The following is a 16,190-nucleotide window of genomic DNA, read 5'->3' on the forward strand; positions in this document are numbered from 1 at the left end:
GGAAAACAGGCAGCATGAATGGTCCTCAGTGCCCCTAGCTCTGGCCATCCCAGAGACCTCAGGCCCTGGAGGAGTCTGGGAGAGACAAGTTTATCAGAAATGCCATCCCCATCTCTCCCCACTTAGCCTGGGGATCCCCTGGGGAGGCTGTGGGCATGTTGGAAGGGGCCCAGTGGCAGTGATGAGTATAAATGTACTTTCTGGGCTTTGCAGTTATCCAGGACTGGCAGGGGAAAAAAAACAACGGGCCTGTTCTTCTTGGGAGTGTCTCTCTGCTTTGGTGTCACCCTCTTATCATGAACAGATATGCATATACAAAGACTCACCTCCTCAGGACAGTGTCCCTGACCTAGGGGTATGTTGGGACCGTCCACAGTCACACAAGTCAGTTGAGGGAGACAGGGTTGAGGGAGACAGGGAGATGGCCGGGAAGTCAAGCTGGTTAAGGGGAGAGGAGTGGGGCAAGGGTAATTATGAAGGTGGAAGCTACAGGTGGACCATGAGGACAGTAAGGAAAGGAGGGAAGGGCCCAGGGTGACCTCTGGGCCTGGTGGGGATGATGGGTGGAAGGGGGTCTTCAAGAAGAGTAGATCGAAGGAGGGGACTCTGGCAGGCCAGAATGAGGATGTGTGGTTAGGGGTACCTGGCTTGGGGAAGACAGGCTCACCAGTGGGGAAATAGGCAGGAGGGGGTGGATTCCTGAGAGATGAGCTGTCACTGTGGGTGGTCCCACCCTCCATGTATGGATAGACCCCCCCTGCAGGCACAGCTGGCTGGCATCTGTCTGGGAATGGTTCAGGGCATAGTTGGGGGTGCGTGACACTGGGATGGACACTTAAACATAAGCATGACACAGATTCTCTCCTTCTGGCTTCCCCCTCCAAAGCGGGGGCAGGCATTACTTGGATGCAGCCCAGTGGTGCCTTGCTTTCCTTGGGATGAGCCCAGAACCTCTCATTTGCTGGGGGCTGCTTTGCCTGTCAAGGGGTTTGGGGTGGGGCACAGGAGACCCAACAGACAGGGATGGCTGAATCACAGGAGTGGCCGTCGGGACTCATGGCCTGAGGGCTTGTCTGGGCACCCCCATAGGGTGCAGGGTGAGTCATCTCCAGCTGCAGCCTTCCCCACCCCCCACCATCCTCCTGCCTCTTCGGGCCCCCAGGAACCTATCTGAATTCCAGCCTCCAGCAGTCACTTTACTAATCACTCTGTGCTTGACCTAAAGCAGCCAAGACCTCTGACCCTAGATGGGGTTGGAGGGGACCTTCCTCAGCATCTGTCTGTAGAGAACCTTCTGGGGGATTCCTAGAAGCCACAGGAGGTGGGGGGTTTTACACTTAAGTGGAGACAGATTATCCGTTCGGGGGAGGGGAAGCGGGGGCGGCGACCTCTGGGACGGTGGGTGGGGGCGGGCCTCCTGGGTCCCCGCCCGCCGCTCCGCCCCCCCCGCCCCCCCCCCCCCCCCCAATCAGGGACTTTTCTCTGCTGTGGCTGCGGGACTGCGGCGGCGGCTGGCGGCGGGAGCCGACGGACGGGCAGGCAAGACTGGGACCGGGGGTAGGGGAGCGCTGGGCTCGGACCTGCCAAGGCCGCGGGGGCCGAGGGACAGAGGCGGTGGTCCTGGCTGACCGTTTCCCCCACCCAGGATGAGGCTGCGGCTCCTGGTGGCCGCGCTCTGCGCCGGGATCCTGGCAGGAGCGCTCCGAGTCCGGGCCCAGCACAGGGAGAGAGGTGGGCATGGCAGGGAAGGACCCTGTCCAGGGCGCTGTACCCTGTCACCCGCGGCTCCACCGGGCCTTCATCCTGGATCCCGCTCCCCACGACCCCACGCGCGTTCCTCCTGACTCTCCCCGGACTCCCCAAACCCTCCGCCACCCGCGCTGTGTCCTCCAAACCGCATCCTATCCTATTCGAATCCAAATTCTGGCTCCCTAGATGAGCGCTGGGTCCCCTACCCTATGTCACTCTGCACTGGCCCCCTCAGTCCCAGATCTGCATCTGTGCAGGCGACTCTCCCTCCCCACCTCCTCACCAATCCTCCGGGGAGGAGGCTGCTCCAGGCCCCACCGCGGCTCACTCCAAGGTTTCCAGGCCCAAGACAAGGCCTACTCCCCGTCCCCAGCCCCCAGTTCCAAGGGACCGCAGTGCCCCGAGAGGGGTGGGTGGGTTCCAAGAAGAGGTTGTGATCACTCCTCCCGATTCAGTGACCTGCACGCGCCTTTACGCCGCTGACATCGTGTTCCTGCTCGACGGCTCCTCATCCATTGGCCGCAGCAACTTCCGCGAAGTGCGAGGTTTCCTTGAGGGGCTGGTGCTGCCCTTTTCTGGAGCAGCCAGTGCGCAGGGTGTGCGCTTTGCTGCTGTGCAGTACAGTGACGACCCACGGTGAGTGGTGGCCCCCAGAGCTGGGGACTCAGAGCTCCTACCAGGACCCCACTCCCAGACAGGAGCAGAGAGCCGGAAAACTCCTAGACCAGGCTTTGGGGAACCCAGAGACTCCCCCAGCCACGACCTCCTCTGGAGACAGAAACCGGGATCTGCTAGGTAGAGCCCTTGCACCTGAGACACCTCCAGACCAGTGCCCCGCCAAAGACAGGGGCTGTATTTTCTGATCTGGAGATGGAGAGCCCAGGGGGGCGGCCTGGGGAGCTCAGATGCCCTGTGCCTGTTGGATTCTCCATGTTCTAGCCTCCTGACTCCTTCAGCCTCTCCACTCACCAGAGGGCCTCCCTGTCTGGCTAACGTCCACCTCCCTACAACTGAGCCCTTCCTCCTACAATTATTTAATTAACTAGACCTCCAGTCTCCCTGAGGCTGGGAGCCCCAAGGGCTCCAGGCCTGCCCAGGCCCAGCCACAGGCAGGACATAAAGGGGTACCTGAGAAGTTTGTTAACTTGGGGGCTTCAGAGGTGGACGGCAGGAATCACAGAACCAAGAGGACTATCAAGGGGGCCTGATACAACCCTCACCCAGTGAACTCCTGGAGGCCAGGGCCACAAAAGGTCCTGGCCCCTAGCCTGTTCCTAATCCCCTTCCCCATAGGACGGAGTTTGGCCTGGATGCGCTTGGCTCAGGGGGTGATGTGATCCATGCCATTCGTGAGCTCAGCTACAAGGGGGGCAACACACGCACAGGGGCTGCAATTCTCCATGTGGCTGACCATGTCTTCCTGCCCCAGCTGGCCCGACCTGGTGTCCCCAAGGTGATCTCTCACCCTACCGTGCCTCCCAAAGTGACCGCAAGCTAAGTGTCTGAGGTAGTCCTGACTTGACCCCTGCACCTGCCCCAGGTCTGCATCCTTATCACAGATGGGAAGTCCCAGGACCTGGTGGACACAGCTGCCCAGAGGCTGAAGGGGCAGGGAGTCAAGCTGTTTGCTGTGGGTGAGTACCAAGCTGCGGTGACAGTTAAGTTGGGGCAGGGACCAGTCAGAAGGCATGTTGGCAGCTGAGCCCTGATTGGGTATCACCTCAGGGATCAAGAATGCTGACCATGAGGAGCTGAAGCGAGTGGCCTCACAGCCAACCAGTGATTTCTTCTTCTTCGTCAACGACTTCAGCATCTTAAGGACGCTTCTGCCTCTTGTTTCCCGGAGAGTGTGCACGACTGCTGGTGGTGTGCCTGTGATCCTGCCCCGTGAGTTCCTGCCCACACTGTGTGCCTTGACCTGGAGCTCTGACCCTGACCCTGACCCCGACCCCAACCTGGGAGTGCTGATTCCATCCCATGTGCTCCTGACACCAAGGTGGGGGTGATGTCCTCTGAGCCTGCCCTGGAGGTGCTGACCCTACCCCATGTGCTCCTCACCCTCGACCCCAACACTGCTCCATAAGTGCTGACCCCTGATCCTCCTGCCTGATGGCCTGATTTTCCCCTTTCCCAGCTGATGGTTCGACCTCTGGTCCACGAGACCTGGTGCTGTCTGAGCCAGGGAGTCAATCCTTGAGAGTACAGTGGACGGCGGCCAGTGGCCCTGTGACTGGCTACAAGGTCCAGTACACTCCTCTGACAGGGCTGGGACAGCCCCTGCCAAGCGAGCGGCGGGAGGTAAGGATGTCAGGAGTGGTAGGTGGAGGGCTGGGAACTTGGCTGGGCAAGATGAAGTGACCTCTGACCCTGGGCAGGTGAGCATCCCAGCTGGTGAAACCAGCATACAGCTGCAGGGTCTCCGGCCACTGACTGAGTACCAAGTGACTGTGGTTGCTCTCTACGCCAACAGCATTGGGGAGGCCGTGAGCGCGACAGCTCGGACCAGTGAGCACTTCTGCTAACCTCTGACCCACTTACCTAGCCACCCACCCCCGTAACCCCTTCCACTCCTGACTCCACTAATCCCTGGTGGGATCTTCCCCAAGCTGCCCTGGAGGGGCCAGAGCTGACCATCCAGAACACCACAGCCCGCAGCCTCCTGGTGGCTTGGCAGAGTGTACCAGGTGCCACTGGTTACCGTGTGACGTGGGGAGTCCTCAGTGGTGAGTGAGAGGTGTGGGCTGAGGGGGGGTCCCTGCACCTCAGACAGCATTGCAGAGTCCTGAATCTGCAAGGCCCATTCACTCCTCTGTGCCCCCTGTGTAGGTGGGGCCTTGCAGCAGCAGGAGCTGGGCCCTGGGCGGGGGTCGGTTTTGCTGCATGACTTGGAGCCTGGCACAGACTATGAGGTGACCGTGAGTGCTCTGCTTGGCCATAGTGTGGGATCTGCCACCTCCCTGACTGCCCGAACTGGTGAGAAGACTGGCTGCTTTTTCGGGCTGGGTGGGCAGGCAGGCAGGCAGGGCACAGAGGCCGCTGATGTCCCATGTGCCCTGGGCAGATACTTCTGTTGAGCAGACCCTGCGCCCAGTCATCCTGGGTCCCACATCCATCCTCCTTTCCTGGAACTTGGTGCCTGAGGCCCGTGGCTACCGGCTGGAGTGGCGACGTGAGAGTGGTCAGTGCAGGGGGGAGGAGTGAGCAGGTAGGGGTTTGGCTTCAGCTGGCCTGACCCTGTCATCTTGCAGGCTTGGAGGTGCCAGAGAAGGTGGTACTGCCCTCTGATGTGACCCGCTACCAGTTGGATGGGCTGCAGCCAGGCACTGAGTATCGCCTCACGCTCTACACTCTGCTGGAGGGCCGCGAGGTGGCCACGCCCGCCACTGTGGTCCCCACTGGTGAGGGCTCTGTGGCCCTGGCCAAGTAAAGGGGAAGGTACAGGGGCCCTAGGCTGCCTCTCATGCTATGCTCTCCAACAGGTCCAGAAATGCCTGTGGGCCCTGTGACGGACCTACAGGCAACCGAGCTGCCTGGGCAGCGGGTACGAGTGTCCTGGAGCCCAGTTCCCAGTGCCACTGAGTACCGCATCACCGTGCGCAGCACCCAGGGTGAGGTGGACACAGCCAGCACCTAGACGCACACAAAAGTTCCAGCCCTCGGGGTCTGATTGCATCCTCATCCCATCTCCTTCCACTCTTGGGTCTCTACAGCCTCCTCCTGTCTCCTTGTCCATCCATCTCCCAAGATGGCACTGAGCCCAGACCCATCGCAGGGCCTGTCTGCCCCCTGCTCTGCCCCAGCCTATATCCTCACCTGGGTCTCTCTCCACTCTCTGCCCTGCATCCCTGTTCATGGCTTTCACTCTTCTCCACAACCACAAGCTCAATGACCTGCCCTTCTGTTACCCTAGCTGTGACGACTGTCCCCACTGACCTCTCTCATCCAATGTCCCCGTCCAATACTGACCCCTGTCACCCCACATCCCTGCCTATCAATGACCTGTCGACTCAAATCACTGTCTACTGACTTCTGTCATCCTATATCCCATGTCCCTGTCCACTAACCCTTATCATCCTGTGTCCCATTCCTTACTGGCCTCTGTTATCCCATGTCACTGTCCATCACTCACTCCTTTTTTCCCATGTCCTCATCTCTCACCTTTTTCATCCCATGTCCCATCCCTCACTGACTGTTTTCATCCGTATCCCTGTCTGTCACTGACTGCCATCTCCCACATCCCTGTCTCTCACTGACCCCTGCCCACCTACTCTGCCTTCTCCCTTAGGGGTTGAGCGGACCCTGGTGCTTCCTGGGAGTCAGACAGCCTTTGACTTGGATGACGTCCGGGCTGGGCTGAGCTACACTGTGCGGGTGTCTGCTCGAGTGGGTACCCATGAGGGTAGTGCCAGCATCCTCACTGTCCGCCGGGGTGAGCACTGAAGGAGGGTTGTGAGGGACAGCTGCCTGACTCACCCCAATCCTGATCTTGACCCCTGACCTCTGTCTTTAACCCTCAGAGCCAGAAACTCCACTTGCTATCCAGGGGCTGCGGGTCATGGCGTCAGATGCAACGTGGGTGAGGGTGGCCTGGGGACCTGTTCCTGGAGCCAGTGGATTTCGGATTAGCTGGAGGACAGAGGATGGTCAGTGTGGGGTGTGTGGGAGGGTTGTTGAGGGGAACCATCAAGATATGGGAGACTAAGGGGACAGGCAGGAGCCATGCCAACACTTCCCTCCAACCCTAGGTCCAGAGTCCAGCCGGACATTGCCCCCAGGATCTACTGCCACGGATATCATGGGGCTGCGGCCTGGAACCTCCTACCAGGTGGCTGTGTCGGCACTGCGAGGGAGAGAGGAGGGCCCCCCTGTGGTCATCGTGGCTCGAACTGGTCAGGGCCTGACGCAGCCCCTTGGCTGTCTACCTCCAGAGCCCCTTCTGACCCCCATGCCTCCCATCTCGGACCCTTGCTTCTCCCCAAAACTCCAGTCTCCCCCTTCAGACTCCCACTGCCTCCTGCCTTGGAACCCCTGCTCCCGCTTCAGTCTCCCTTGCCTCCTCTTAAGCCCGCCTTCTTCAGGTTCCTCTGCCTCTCCCCTAAGACCCCGCTGTCTCTGCCCTCGGATTTCTACCATCTCATCTCTCAGACCCCCACTGCCTTTTCTCCTGGACCCGATTCTCCTCTTCAACTTATACTTTCTCCTTTATCAGCCCCCCTCAATGCCTCCTAACACCTCTATCAGAACCCCACTACCTTCTCTGTCAGACCCTCTTGTCTCTCGGATTCCTCTCACCTGCCACCTCAGATCCCCATCTCCTCTCCTTCCCCCATCTGCTCCATTCACTACCTCCCCTGTGAGATCTCTGCCTCCTGTTAGATTCCCATAGCCTTCCCCTATTAGATGGCCCCCCAATGCCTCCCTCACCAGACTCTCCACTGCCTCTCCCCCCAGACCCACTGGGCCCTGTGAGGACAGTCCATGTGACTCAGACCAGCAGCTCATCTGTCACCATTGCCTGGAACAGAGTTCCTGGTGCCACAGGATACAGGATCTCCTGGCACTCAGGCCACGGTGGGGACCTGGGGTTTTGGAAGGGACCAGAGGTTTTGGAGGGTTGTGGGGGGTAGGTCTGTGTGGAATGGAAGCTGGGAGTTTCTTAGGGGTCTAGGTGGGGCATTGGAGGGCAGAATCTGGCTAGTCCCAGAACTGCCTCCATCCTCACTCCCAGGCCCAGAGAAATCCCAGTTGGTTTCCGGGGAGGCCATGGTGGCTGAGCTGGATGGGCTGGAGCCAGATACTGAGTACACAGTGCACGTGTGGCCCCATGTGGCTGGTCTGGAGGGGACCCCCGCCTCTGTGGTTGTGAGGACCAGTGAGTAGACCCTGGCCAGCTGCCAACCACATCCCATTGGCTATCCCACCCTGCTCTGTATTCGTGACTGCTCCAGCTGCCCACTCCATCACTGCTCAATGACTTCTCTTCCCACACTGACCTACCCGACATTGACTAAGTGTCCACCCACAGTGACCTCCTGTCTGCTGTGCACTGCCCACTCCAAGGCACTGACCTCTTCCCTCTCAGGGGTTGCCTACATTGACCTGTCCACACTAACCTCACACTAATCTTCAGACTTGCCTCCATAGACCATACCTGAACTGCCACCCTGTTCTCTGCCAGTCAGTGGCCCCTGACCCTTAACCTGCCTCTGTCCCCAGACCCTGAGCCCGTGGGCAGTGTGTCGAAGCTACAGATCCTCAATGCTTCCAGTGATGTTCTACGGGTCACCTGGGTGGGGGTCACTGGAGCCACAGCCTACAGACTGGCCTGGGGCCGGAGCGAGGGTATGATTCCCTGACATTGCCCTTGTCCCTCCTGACGGGGATTGCCCTCTCTGATCAGCCACTCCCACCCCTGACCGTTGTCCTATGCTCGCCTGGCCAGGTGGCCCCACCAGACAGCAGATACTTCCAGGAAACACGGACTCCGCAGAAATACGCGGCCTCGAAGGAGGCGTCAGCTACTCGGTGCGAGTGACTGCTCTTGTAGGGGACCGTGAGGGCGCGCCTGTCTCCATTGTCGTCACCACGCGTAGGCGGGGCTTGGGTTGGGGCGAGCCTTGGATTGGTGGCCTGGACGGTTTGGGGGCGGGGTTTGTGCTCGGTATTGGAAAAGGGACCAGGATTGGTGGTGAGCCTGGAGGGGCGGGGTCTGAGGGGGGAAGAGGGATGAAGCCTGGGGTAGTCAGAGGGACCAACTGGGGGCGGGGCATGTTCCAGGATTGGTCTGGAATTGGCGCAGGGCCCAGTAGGGGCGGAGCCTCCCTGATTGCCCTGCTTTCTCTCAAGCGCCGGAGGCTCCGCCAGCCCTGGAGACCCTTCATGTAGTGCAGAGAGGGGAGCACTCGCTGAGCCTGCGCTGGCAGCCGGTGCCCGGAGCACAAGGTTTCCGTCTGCGTTGGCGACCCGAGGGTGAGAGGTGCCCCGGTTGGGGGTTAGGGACCAATGGGGGCGGGGCTGTGGGCGGGGTCGGCGAGGTGGGCGAGGTTAGTGGGAGTGGGTAGAGTCTGTCAGTGGGGGTCTGCAGGATCTCCGTAGGGGAGATGAATCGGGTCTGGTGGGTGGGATCAATGAGGGTCAGTCGGGCACGGGCAGTAAAACGGGCAGGATCAGCGAGAACGGGAAAGATCAATCAGAAGGGTCGACTCCGTCAGCAGGGTCAGTCAGTGAGGCTGGCGGGGTCATCGTCAGTAACGTAGGTGGGGGTCAGTAAGGTGGGTGGGTCCATTAATGCTGGTCTGTGGCATCTTCCCATGTGCCTCTTGCCCTCACCCTCCCAGCTGTCCCAGGTGGCCAGGAACAGTCTCGGGTCCTGGGACCGGAGCTCGGTAGCTACGAACTGGACGGGTTGGAGCCAGCGACCCTGTACCGCGTGTGGCTGAGTGTCTTGGGGCCCGCTGGAGAAGGGCCCCCGGTGGAAGTGACTGCATACACTGGTGTGCTCTTCTTCCCGCTGATGACCTACCCTGATTTCCTGCATCCCATGACCCTGAATGACTCCTCCTGTAGCTCCCCTACCACTTCTGACCTTGGGATGATCCCAACTTGACTTCCCATGACACTTTCTTCACTAAGATGAATCTGCCCCAGGATCTCCTTAGATCTCTCCCCTCTGGGTTCTCAGAACACAGACTCTGATCCTTGGTCTTTGGTTCCTCCTTCAGAGTCACCTCGTGTCCCAAGCACTGAACTGCGTGTGGTAGACACCTCAATTGACTCAGTGACTCTGGCCTGGACCCCAGTGCCTGGGGTGTCCAGCTACAGCCTGTCCTGGCGGCCACTCAGAGGCCCTGACCAAGGTGAAGGGGAGGCCAGGGTTGGGGTGGGCTGGCAGTTGAGGCTCCACGGAGGGCCTCTTGTTTAACTGAGTTCTGTCCTCTGCAGAAATGCTTGGGGCCTCACAGACACTTCCAGGGATATCGAGCTCCCAGCGGGTGACAGGACTAGAGCCCGGCATCTCCTATATTTTCTCCCTAACACCCGTCCGGGAGGGTATACAGGGGCCTGAGGCTTCTATCACACAGAGCCCAGGTATGGTGGGCACAGTGGGAGGGGCATAAGGGGGTAGCTAGATGGGCTGACCGCTTCAGTAACTCAGCCCCCTTCCTGCAGTGTGTCCCCATGGCCTGATGGACGTGGTGTTCCTGCTCCATGCCACTCGGGACAATGCTCATCGTGCAGAGGCTGTGAAGCGAGCCCTGGAGCGTCTGGTGTCTGCGCTTGGGCCTCTTGGGCCACAGGCAGTCCAGGTTTGGCCCCAGAGGCAGCCAGAGCCTTACCTGTTCCTGCCCTTCCCCACCCTAGGCTCCACACCAGCTACCATTTCCCTGCCCCACCACCGGTCTCAGCTTTCTCCCAGCCCTTCCCCAGACTCCAGATCTGCTCACCTGCTGGTTGGCTCCCTATCCTACCATCACTGCTGACCACCTAATAGTTCAGGTTTAGTCATACACCCCAGGCTCTGTGTCTTCCCCCAGGCTCTCTGTCCCCCATCCCTGCTCTGTCATCCTCCACAGGCTCTGTGTCCCCCCCTACTCTAGATTGGCCTCCTGTCCTACAGTCACCGGCCCTCTCCACTGTTCCCGCTGAACAGCTCCCATGACCCTGGTGTCATCCTGCAGAAGATCCGCAGCATCCCCTACATGGACCCAAGTGGGAACAACCTGGGTAGGATCTGCAGGGAACATGGACTCTTGGGCCTGACCCCATTGGGAGCTTGGTGCCCCTGGATTCTGACATGTCCTTTCTCCCAGGCATAGCCGTGGTCACAGCTCACAGACACCTGATGGCACCAGATGCTCCTGGACGCCGCCAGCATGTGCCAGGGGTGATGGTTCTGCTAGTAGATGAGCCCTTGAGAGGTGACATCTTCAACCCTGTCCGCGAGGCCCAGGCTGCTGGTGAGGAGCAGGGCTGATGAGGATAAGCCTGGGAATAGGGCTTGCCCCAGCAAGATGGTCATGCAGGCTGCTGGACCCCTCCTTAGGGCTCAAAGTGATGATGCTGGGCTTGGTGGGAGCTGATCCAGAACAGCTGCGTCGCTTGGTGCCAAGCACGGACCCTGTCCAGAACTTCTTCGCAGTGAATGATGGTTCAAGCTTGGACCAAGCAGTCAGTAGTCTGGCAACAGCCCTGTGTCAGACAGCTTTGGCCACCCAGGTTTGAAAGGGGCCTCTGGGGGGCTAAGTGGTATAGAAAAGGGGATTTGGGGATTCTTGATAGAACTGCCTGGCCTCAAGGAGACCTTGTGTCCACAGCCACAGCCAGGGCCTTGCTCGGTGCATTGTCCACAGGTAAGTGTCCAGGGTTGAGAGGGTGGGCGAGGGCACCCCTGGAGCTAGCCACTCTGACCCTCATTTGACATGCCTTTCCCCAGGGCCAGAAAGGGGAGCCTGGAGAGATGGTGAGCGGCCTTAGTGGGGGGTAAAGAATGGGTTGGAAGTCAGTGGGGCAGGGGGAGGTTGGCAACACAGGGCTCACTGATCACCTTTCCTAGGGCCTGAAAGGACAAGCTGGGCCTCCTGGCCCCCCTGGCCTGCCGGTGAGTGCCTCCCCACGCCTGTCCTCTGCGCCCTGACTGACATACAGCCTCCTCACCTGCTCTCTCCTCTCAGGGCAGGATTGGTGCTCCTGGCCCCCAGGGACCCCCTGGAAGTACTATTGCAAAGGGCGAGCGGGTGAGTGTGAAGACCATTGAGGTTCCCCTAAGACACTCCTCGAAGTTTCCTCAGGGTTTTTAGAAGTGAGAAGGAAAAAGCAGAGTTAGAACCACAGGATATTCCTAGAAGCCTAAGTGGACATTATAAACCACACTAGGCTTTGGGGAAGGGTCTGAAGTAGAGGGGCCAGTGGGGTTTTGAGATCCCCTGGAGAGCCTGGATGGAAATTCTAAGTCCTAGAGTCAGGGAGGGCCCTCCGCCTCATCACTGCCCTTGTGCCTGGAGTCAGGCTCCATTCAGCTTGAAGAGGCCACTTCTCTGCCCCACTGCTTCACCCCCAACAACACTCGGGGGCTTATGGTGGTGAGGAGTCCAGATGAAGAATAGTCTGGGCTACTCCAGCAAACCAGGGGCACTGAGGGAAGGTCCCTTCCTGCCCTGACCTCTTTGCCTCCTTAGGGCTTCCCTGGGGCAGATGGGCCTCCAGGCAACCCTGGCCGCCCTGGGATTCCTGGAACCCCTGGCCCAAAGGTGAGCAAGCTTTGCCCTTGCAGGTCATGTGGTGGGGCACTTTGCTTGAGTGGTTGGGGTGGTCTGACTCTGGCTTCCATTTACAGGGCTCCCCAGGGTGGCCCGGCCCTCGTGGAGAACCGGTAAGTTGCTCTTCCTTCTTTACTCTCTCAGCATTTTCCCAAAGTTCTTTCTGCAGGATGGGGACCTGGGATGGTAGGGCAGTGTTGGCCCATGGGGGCCCACCCTGAGATGCGCCTGAGACCAAGCATCACACTTTGCTATGTTTTGTCCTCAGGGAGAACGAGGGCCTCGAGGCCCGAAGGGGGAGCCGGTAGGTGAAGGGGGAAGGGAGGGAGCCAGGATGTCCCAGGGAGGAACAGGGTTATCCCAGGCAAGACACTGTGTAGGGGCTAAGGCGTGATAAGGACTAGCTGGGGCACCTCTAGGGGCTTCTCCCACTTCAAGGCTCCCATACCCTGCATCCTGTCCACTCCTCTCTGTCCCTGCAGGGAGAGCCTGGGCAAGTCAGAGGAGGCGATGGCCCAGGGCTTCCTGGGCAGAAAGGGGACCCTGGACCTCCGGTAAGTTCTGGGGTCTGTGGGGGGCAAGTGATGTGTGATGGGGGAACCAATGTGGGGGGAGTAAGGGTCTATGAGGTTGTACTTTATACTTTGTCTCCTCCACCAGGGCACCCCTGGATCTCGTGGCCCACTGGGGGACCCAGGACCCCGTGGCCCCCCAGGACTTCCTGGAACAGCAGTGAAGGTAATGGCATGACCACCATATGGTCTCATCATCTCCATGTGAACCAGTGACCTGGGGACCCCATTTGAACCCATATAACCCCTATTGGTCACTCTGAGCCTATGTGACCCCTTGACCCTCCATAATTCCTCAGTTCCTCCATGACCTTTGTAATCCAATTTGACCCCATGACCCTCATTCCTCCTGGTATCTTGGGGAGTGGAAGTGTCGTCCAGGGTCATAGGGTCATGATCTGTCTTCTAGGGTGACAAAGGTGATCGTGGGGAACGGGTAAGTGAGGAGCAAGGTATGCTGGGGGTGGCTTGGGATCTGGATCCCACTAGCCATCCCCTGACCTGCTGTTCTCTCCCAGGGTCCCCCTGGACCAGGTGATGGCAGCACTGCTCCAGGGGAGCCCGGGCTGCCGGTGAGGGGGACTTGAGGCTTTGCTGGGGACCCTGGGGGCCATGCTCAGGGGTATAGATGGAGGGGCTGAAGGCTCTGCTGGGGCAGTAGGTGCATGCTAGACCTCACAGTTTGGGGCTCACATTTTTTACTCACTTCCTCCTAGGGTCTTCCTGGAAGCCCTGGACCCCAAGGCCCAGTTGGCCCCTCTGGAGAGAAAGGAGAAAAGGTAGGAGACATGACTTCTTGGTGTCCCAGTTCTGGGGCAGAAGGCTCTGAGTGCTGGGGGGCACGGCCTCCCCTGGGTCTTCCACCCGTCTGTTTCTCCTTCAGGGTGACTGTGAGGATGGAGCCCCAGGTCTCCCAGGACAACCTGGGACCCCCGGTGAGCGGGTGAGTGCAGGGGTCAGGGGTTCTGAATGTAGTGGGCATAGCTCCTGCCCTGACCCTCAGCCGTCAACCCTCTACTCCATTCTTATGCCCAAACTGAAATCTCTGAACCTCTTCCAGGGCCTACAGGGACCTCCTGGAAATGTTGGCCCCAAAGTAAGTGCCATTTTGGAAGGGGTCTGGTATGAGGGGTGGCACATTGTGACCCTTATAGGATTAGGGGAGGTGGGAGAACCAGGAGATAAGGATTCTCTCCAGGTCAGAGGTTGTGGTTTCAGAGGTGGGAGGGCTGGAGTTTGAAGCACCTTGTCTGGGGTTTGACAGTCAAGGCCCCTCTCCTATCTCTCTCCCCTCAGGGTGACCGAGGACTAACAGGGAGTGTGGGTGAGACTGGAGAGAAGGTAAGTGCAGCCCGGGGTGCCCTCAGGGCCTTGGAGGATCTGGGGCCAGACTCAGCACCAACCCATGCTGTTCCATCAGGGTGAACGTGGATCCCCTGGCCCGGTTGGACCCCAGGTGAGCCCACTGACCCCAATGCTAGTGCCAGCTGACCTGGACTCTGTGACCCCTCCTGGTTCTGTCTTCTCACCTTTGACCTCGACTGCCCTGCCCCTCCAACCCTCCTCACATGACTCCTGATCTCTGCTGATGTGGGCTATAACCCTCAACCCCAGGGACTCACTTTTAGCTTTCTGACCTTGCTGAACTGACCTTCACTTCCACACCTGGTCTCTATTCTGCCGAGTTTGACCCCTGCTGACCTAAATCCTGGTCTTCTGTGACCCCTCTCCAGCCCCTACCCCCAACCTCTAGCCCTTGTTTGCCATAACCCCCTGCCCCCACCCACCTGGACCAACATTTCTGCTCCTCTTTCCAGGGGCTGCCTGGAGTTGCTGGACGTCCTGGAGCTGAGGGTCCTGAAGTAAGTCTGTGACTGTGGTGGGACCAGGAGTGGGGCTTTCATGTGTTCTTCCCCGTCCTGGGCTCATGCTTTCTCCACATGCAGGGGCCACCAGGACCCGCTGGCCGCCGAGGAGAGAAGGTGGGTCATGGGCTGGGGGCCAGTCCCCTCTGCTTCCAGGGATGCTGGCAGGTGGGAGACCGAAACCTTGGGTTTCTAGGTGGGTCTCTGACCCATCCCTGTCTCTGTCCTTTCTCTACAGGGGGAGCCTGGTCTCCCTGGGGTGCCTGCTGTAGTGGTGAGTAAAGGGAGAATGGGGTTCTGAGCACTGTGCAGCTCCTTGAACAGTGACCCAGCTGTAAACTGGTGTTCCACGCTGTGACCCCATAACCTTGGGACCCTGGGTAGCCTCAGAGTTCTGTGACTCTCCTTATGCTATAATGCACCTCCTGACTCCTGGCGTGATCCTGTGACCCCATGACCACCATACAGCTCATGAGCTCTGTGTAACCCCTGCCCTGCTTCCAGCGGTGACCCTGTGACCTCTGGACAGACTGAGCTCTGTGACTTCCAGTTTTATATAATCTCAACTCCAATCAAGGCTATATGATCCCCAGGCAAGGCCAAGCTATGTCTGTCCTGTTTGTTTTCAGGGACCTGCTGGTGCTGGACCCAAAGGAGAGAAGGTAAGTCTGTAAGTCTTGCGAGAGTGAAGAGAGGGTGAACAGGGTTGAGGTCAAGACCATAGGGCTTGCCTCTGGGCATGCCTAGAGGCCTCTGGAAGTCATGAGGGTTGTGGCATGATTGCTGGGGGTCATGGAGCCTGGGGCTGGCGCTAATGGTCTTTGTCACCTCCAGGGAGATGTGGGGCCCACCGGGCCCAGAGGAGCCCCCGGAGTCAAAGGGGAGCGGGTGAGTGAAAGGAAAGTGTTTAGGGGGAATACTGGTAAAGGTTGTGCCCCTCTGACTTCTGATCTTTCCACCCACAGGGCCCACCTGGCTTGGTTTTTCCTGGAGACCCTGGCCCCAAAGGAGACCCTGGAGACAGGGTAAATAAATATGGAGATGGGGAGTGTGACAGAAGGAGATGAGATGGTACCTGGGACCCCCAGCTAAGTCCTGTTCCCCTTTCCCATGCCCTGCAGGGTCCCATTGGCCTCACTGGCAGAGCAGGACCCCCAGTAAGTACCTGTGACCTTGGGTAATGTCAAGATTTCTGGGGTTACCTCCCCTCAAGAGCTGGCTGCTATGTGCAGCCTTACTCTTGCCTGCTCCACAGGGTGACTCAGGGCCTCTTGGAGAAAAGGGAGACCCTGGGCGGCCTGGCCCCCCAGGACCTGTTGGCCCCCGAGGACGAGACGTAAGAGGGCTGGATTCCAGGAGTCCCAGGGGTTAGGGGAGTAGGGTGTGGCTGGCATCACTGGACGTCTTGGGACCAGGGCTGATTCTCATGTCTCACAGGGTGAAGTTGGAGAGAAAGGTGACGAGGGCCCCCCGGTGAGTCTCCTTCCCACTGTGGTTTCGATCCTTTACCCTTGAAGTATGATCCCGGTGGGCTGGGGGCTCTACTAGATCCTTCAGTCCATCTCCCTACTTCCTGTCCAGTTGGTGCCCAGGCCCTTTTCTGCCCCCACTCCCTCAGTTACTTTGAGCCTAACTCACCCGCTCAATGTGTGGCTTTCTCTCCATCACAAGGGTGACCCAGGTTTGCCTGGAAAAGCTGGAGAGCGTGGCCTTCGGGTGAGCCTTGGCTGGGAGAAGTAAGGGGTGAT

The 16,190-nt window shown here is 59.3% G+C and overlaps 1 protein-coding gene across 2 annotated transcripts in view; it reads left to right on the forward strand.

Moving 5' to 3' along the window:
• The first annotated feature begins 1,468 nt into the window (after positions 1–1,468).
• The window catches only part of COL7A1 (collagen type VII alpha 1 chain), a 34,085-nt gene continuing 19,363 nt past the window's right edge, over positions 1,469–16,190 (forward strand). For both annotated transcript variants that reach the window (XM_070237713.1, XM_070237712.1), the window contains exons 1-54: positions 1,469–1,539; positions 1,646–1,731; positions 2,205–2,385; positions 3,043–3,202; positions 3,290–3,383; positions 3,475–3,636; positions 3,884–4,047; positions 4,125–4,254; positions 4,356–4,472; positions 4,576–4,722; positions 4,811–4,927; positions 4,998–5,147; positions 5,229–5,357; positions 6,035–6,178; positions 6,267–6,392; positions 6,495–6,638; positions 7,201–7,320; positions 7,478–7,621; positions 7,966–8,091; positions 8,192–8,338; positions 8,596–8,718; positions 9,087–9,242; positions 9,471–9,605; positions 9,691–9,837; positions 9,919–10,055; positions 10,347–10,473; positions 10,560–10,706; positions 10,793–10,965; positions 11,064–11,099; positions 11,183–11,209; positions 11,303–11,347; positions 11,421–11,483; positions 11,925–11,996; positions 12,083–12,118; positions 12,274–12,309; positions 12,488–12,559; positions 12,666–12,743; positions 12,987–13,013; positions 13,096–13,149; positions 13,294–13,356; positions 13,461–13,520; positions 13,638–13,673; positions 13,874–13,918; positions 13,998–14,033; positions 14,395–14,439; positions 14,524–14,559; positions 14,681–14,716; positions 15,072–15,104; positions 15,277–15,330; positions 15,408–15,467; positions 15,564–15,599; positions 15,698–15,778; positions 15,880–15,915; positions 16,114–16,158. In XM_070237713.1, the coding sequence (XP_070093814.1) occupies positions 1,647–1,731; positions 2,205–2,385; positions 3,043–3,202; positions 3,290–3,383; positions 3,475–3,636; positions 3,884–4,047; positions 4,125–4,254; positions 4,356–4,472; positions 4,576–4,722; positions 4,811–4,927; positions 4,998–5,147; positions 5,229–5,357; positions 6,035–6,178; positions 6,267–6,392; positions 6,495–6,638; positions 7,201–7,320; positions 7,478–7,621; positions 7,966–8,091; positions 8,192–8,338; positions 8,596–8,718; positions 9,087–9,242; positions 9,471–9,605; positions 9,691–9,837; positions 9,919–10,055; positions 10,347–10,473; positions 10,560–10,706; positions 10,793–10,965; positions 11,064–11,099; positions 11,183–11,209; positions 11,303–11,347; positions 11,421–11,483; positions 11,925–11,996; positions 12,083–12,118; positions 12,274–12,309; positions 12,488–12,559; positions 12,666–12,743; positions 12,987–13,013; positions 13,096–13,149; positions 13,294–13,356; positions 13,461–13,520; positions 13,638–13,673; positions 13,874–13,918; positions 13,998–14,033; positions 14,395–14,439; positions 14,524–14,559; positions 14,681–14,716; positions 15,072–15,104; positions 15,277–15,330; positions 15,408–15,467; positions 15,564–15,599; positions 15,698–15,778; positions 15,880–15,915; positions 16,114–16,158 (4,980 nt within the window). In that variant the 5' untranslated portion in view covers positions 1,469–1,539; position 1,646. The remainder of the gene's footprint in view (positions 1,540–1,645; positions 1,732–2,204; positions 2,386–3,042; positions 3,203–3,289; positions 3,384–3,474; positions 3,637–3,883; positions 4,048–4,124; positions 4,255–4,355; positions 4,473–4,575; positions 4,723–4,810; positions 4,928–4,997; positions 5,148–5,228; positions 5,358–6,034; positions 6,179–6,266; positions 6,393–6,494; positions 6,639–7,200; positions 7,321–7,477; positions 7,622–7,965; positions 8,092–8,191; positions 8,339–8,595; positions 8,719–9,086; positions 9,243–9,470; positions 9,606–9,690; positions 9,838–9,918; positions 10,056–10,346; positions 10,474–10,559; positions 10,707–10,792; positions 10,966–11,063; positions 11,100–11,182; positions 11,210–11,302; positions 11,348–11,420; positions 11,484–11,924; positions 11,997–12,082; positions 12,119–12,273; positions 12,310–12,487; positions 12,560–12,665; positions 12,744–12,986; positions 13,014–13,095; positions 13,150–13,293; positions 13,357–13,460; positions 13,521–13,637; positions 13,674–13,873; positions 13,919–13,997; positions 14,034–14,394; positions 14,440–14,523; positions 14,560–14,680; positions 14,717–15,071; positions 15,105–15,276; positions 15,331–15,407; positions 15,468–15,563; positions 15,600–15,697; positions 15,779–15,879; positions 15,916–16,113; positions 16,159–16,190) is intronic.

The sequence above is a fragment of the Equus caballus genome, chromosome 16 (genome assembly GCF_041296265.1).
Source record: "Equus caballus isolate H_3958 breed thoroughbred chromosome 16, TB-T2T, whole genome shotgun sequence".
NCBI lineage: Eukaryota > Metazoa > Chordata > Mammalia > Perissodactyla > Equidae > Equus > Equus caballus.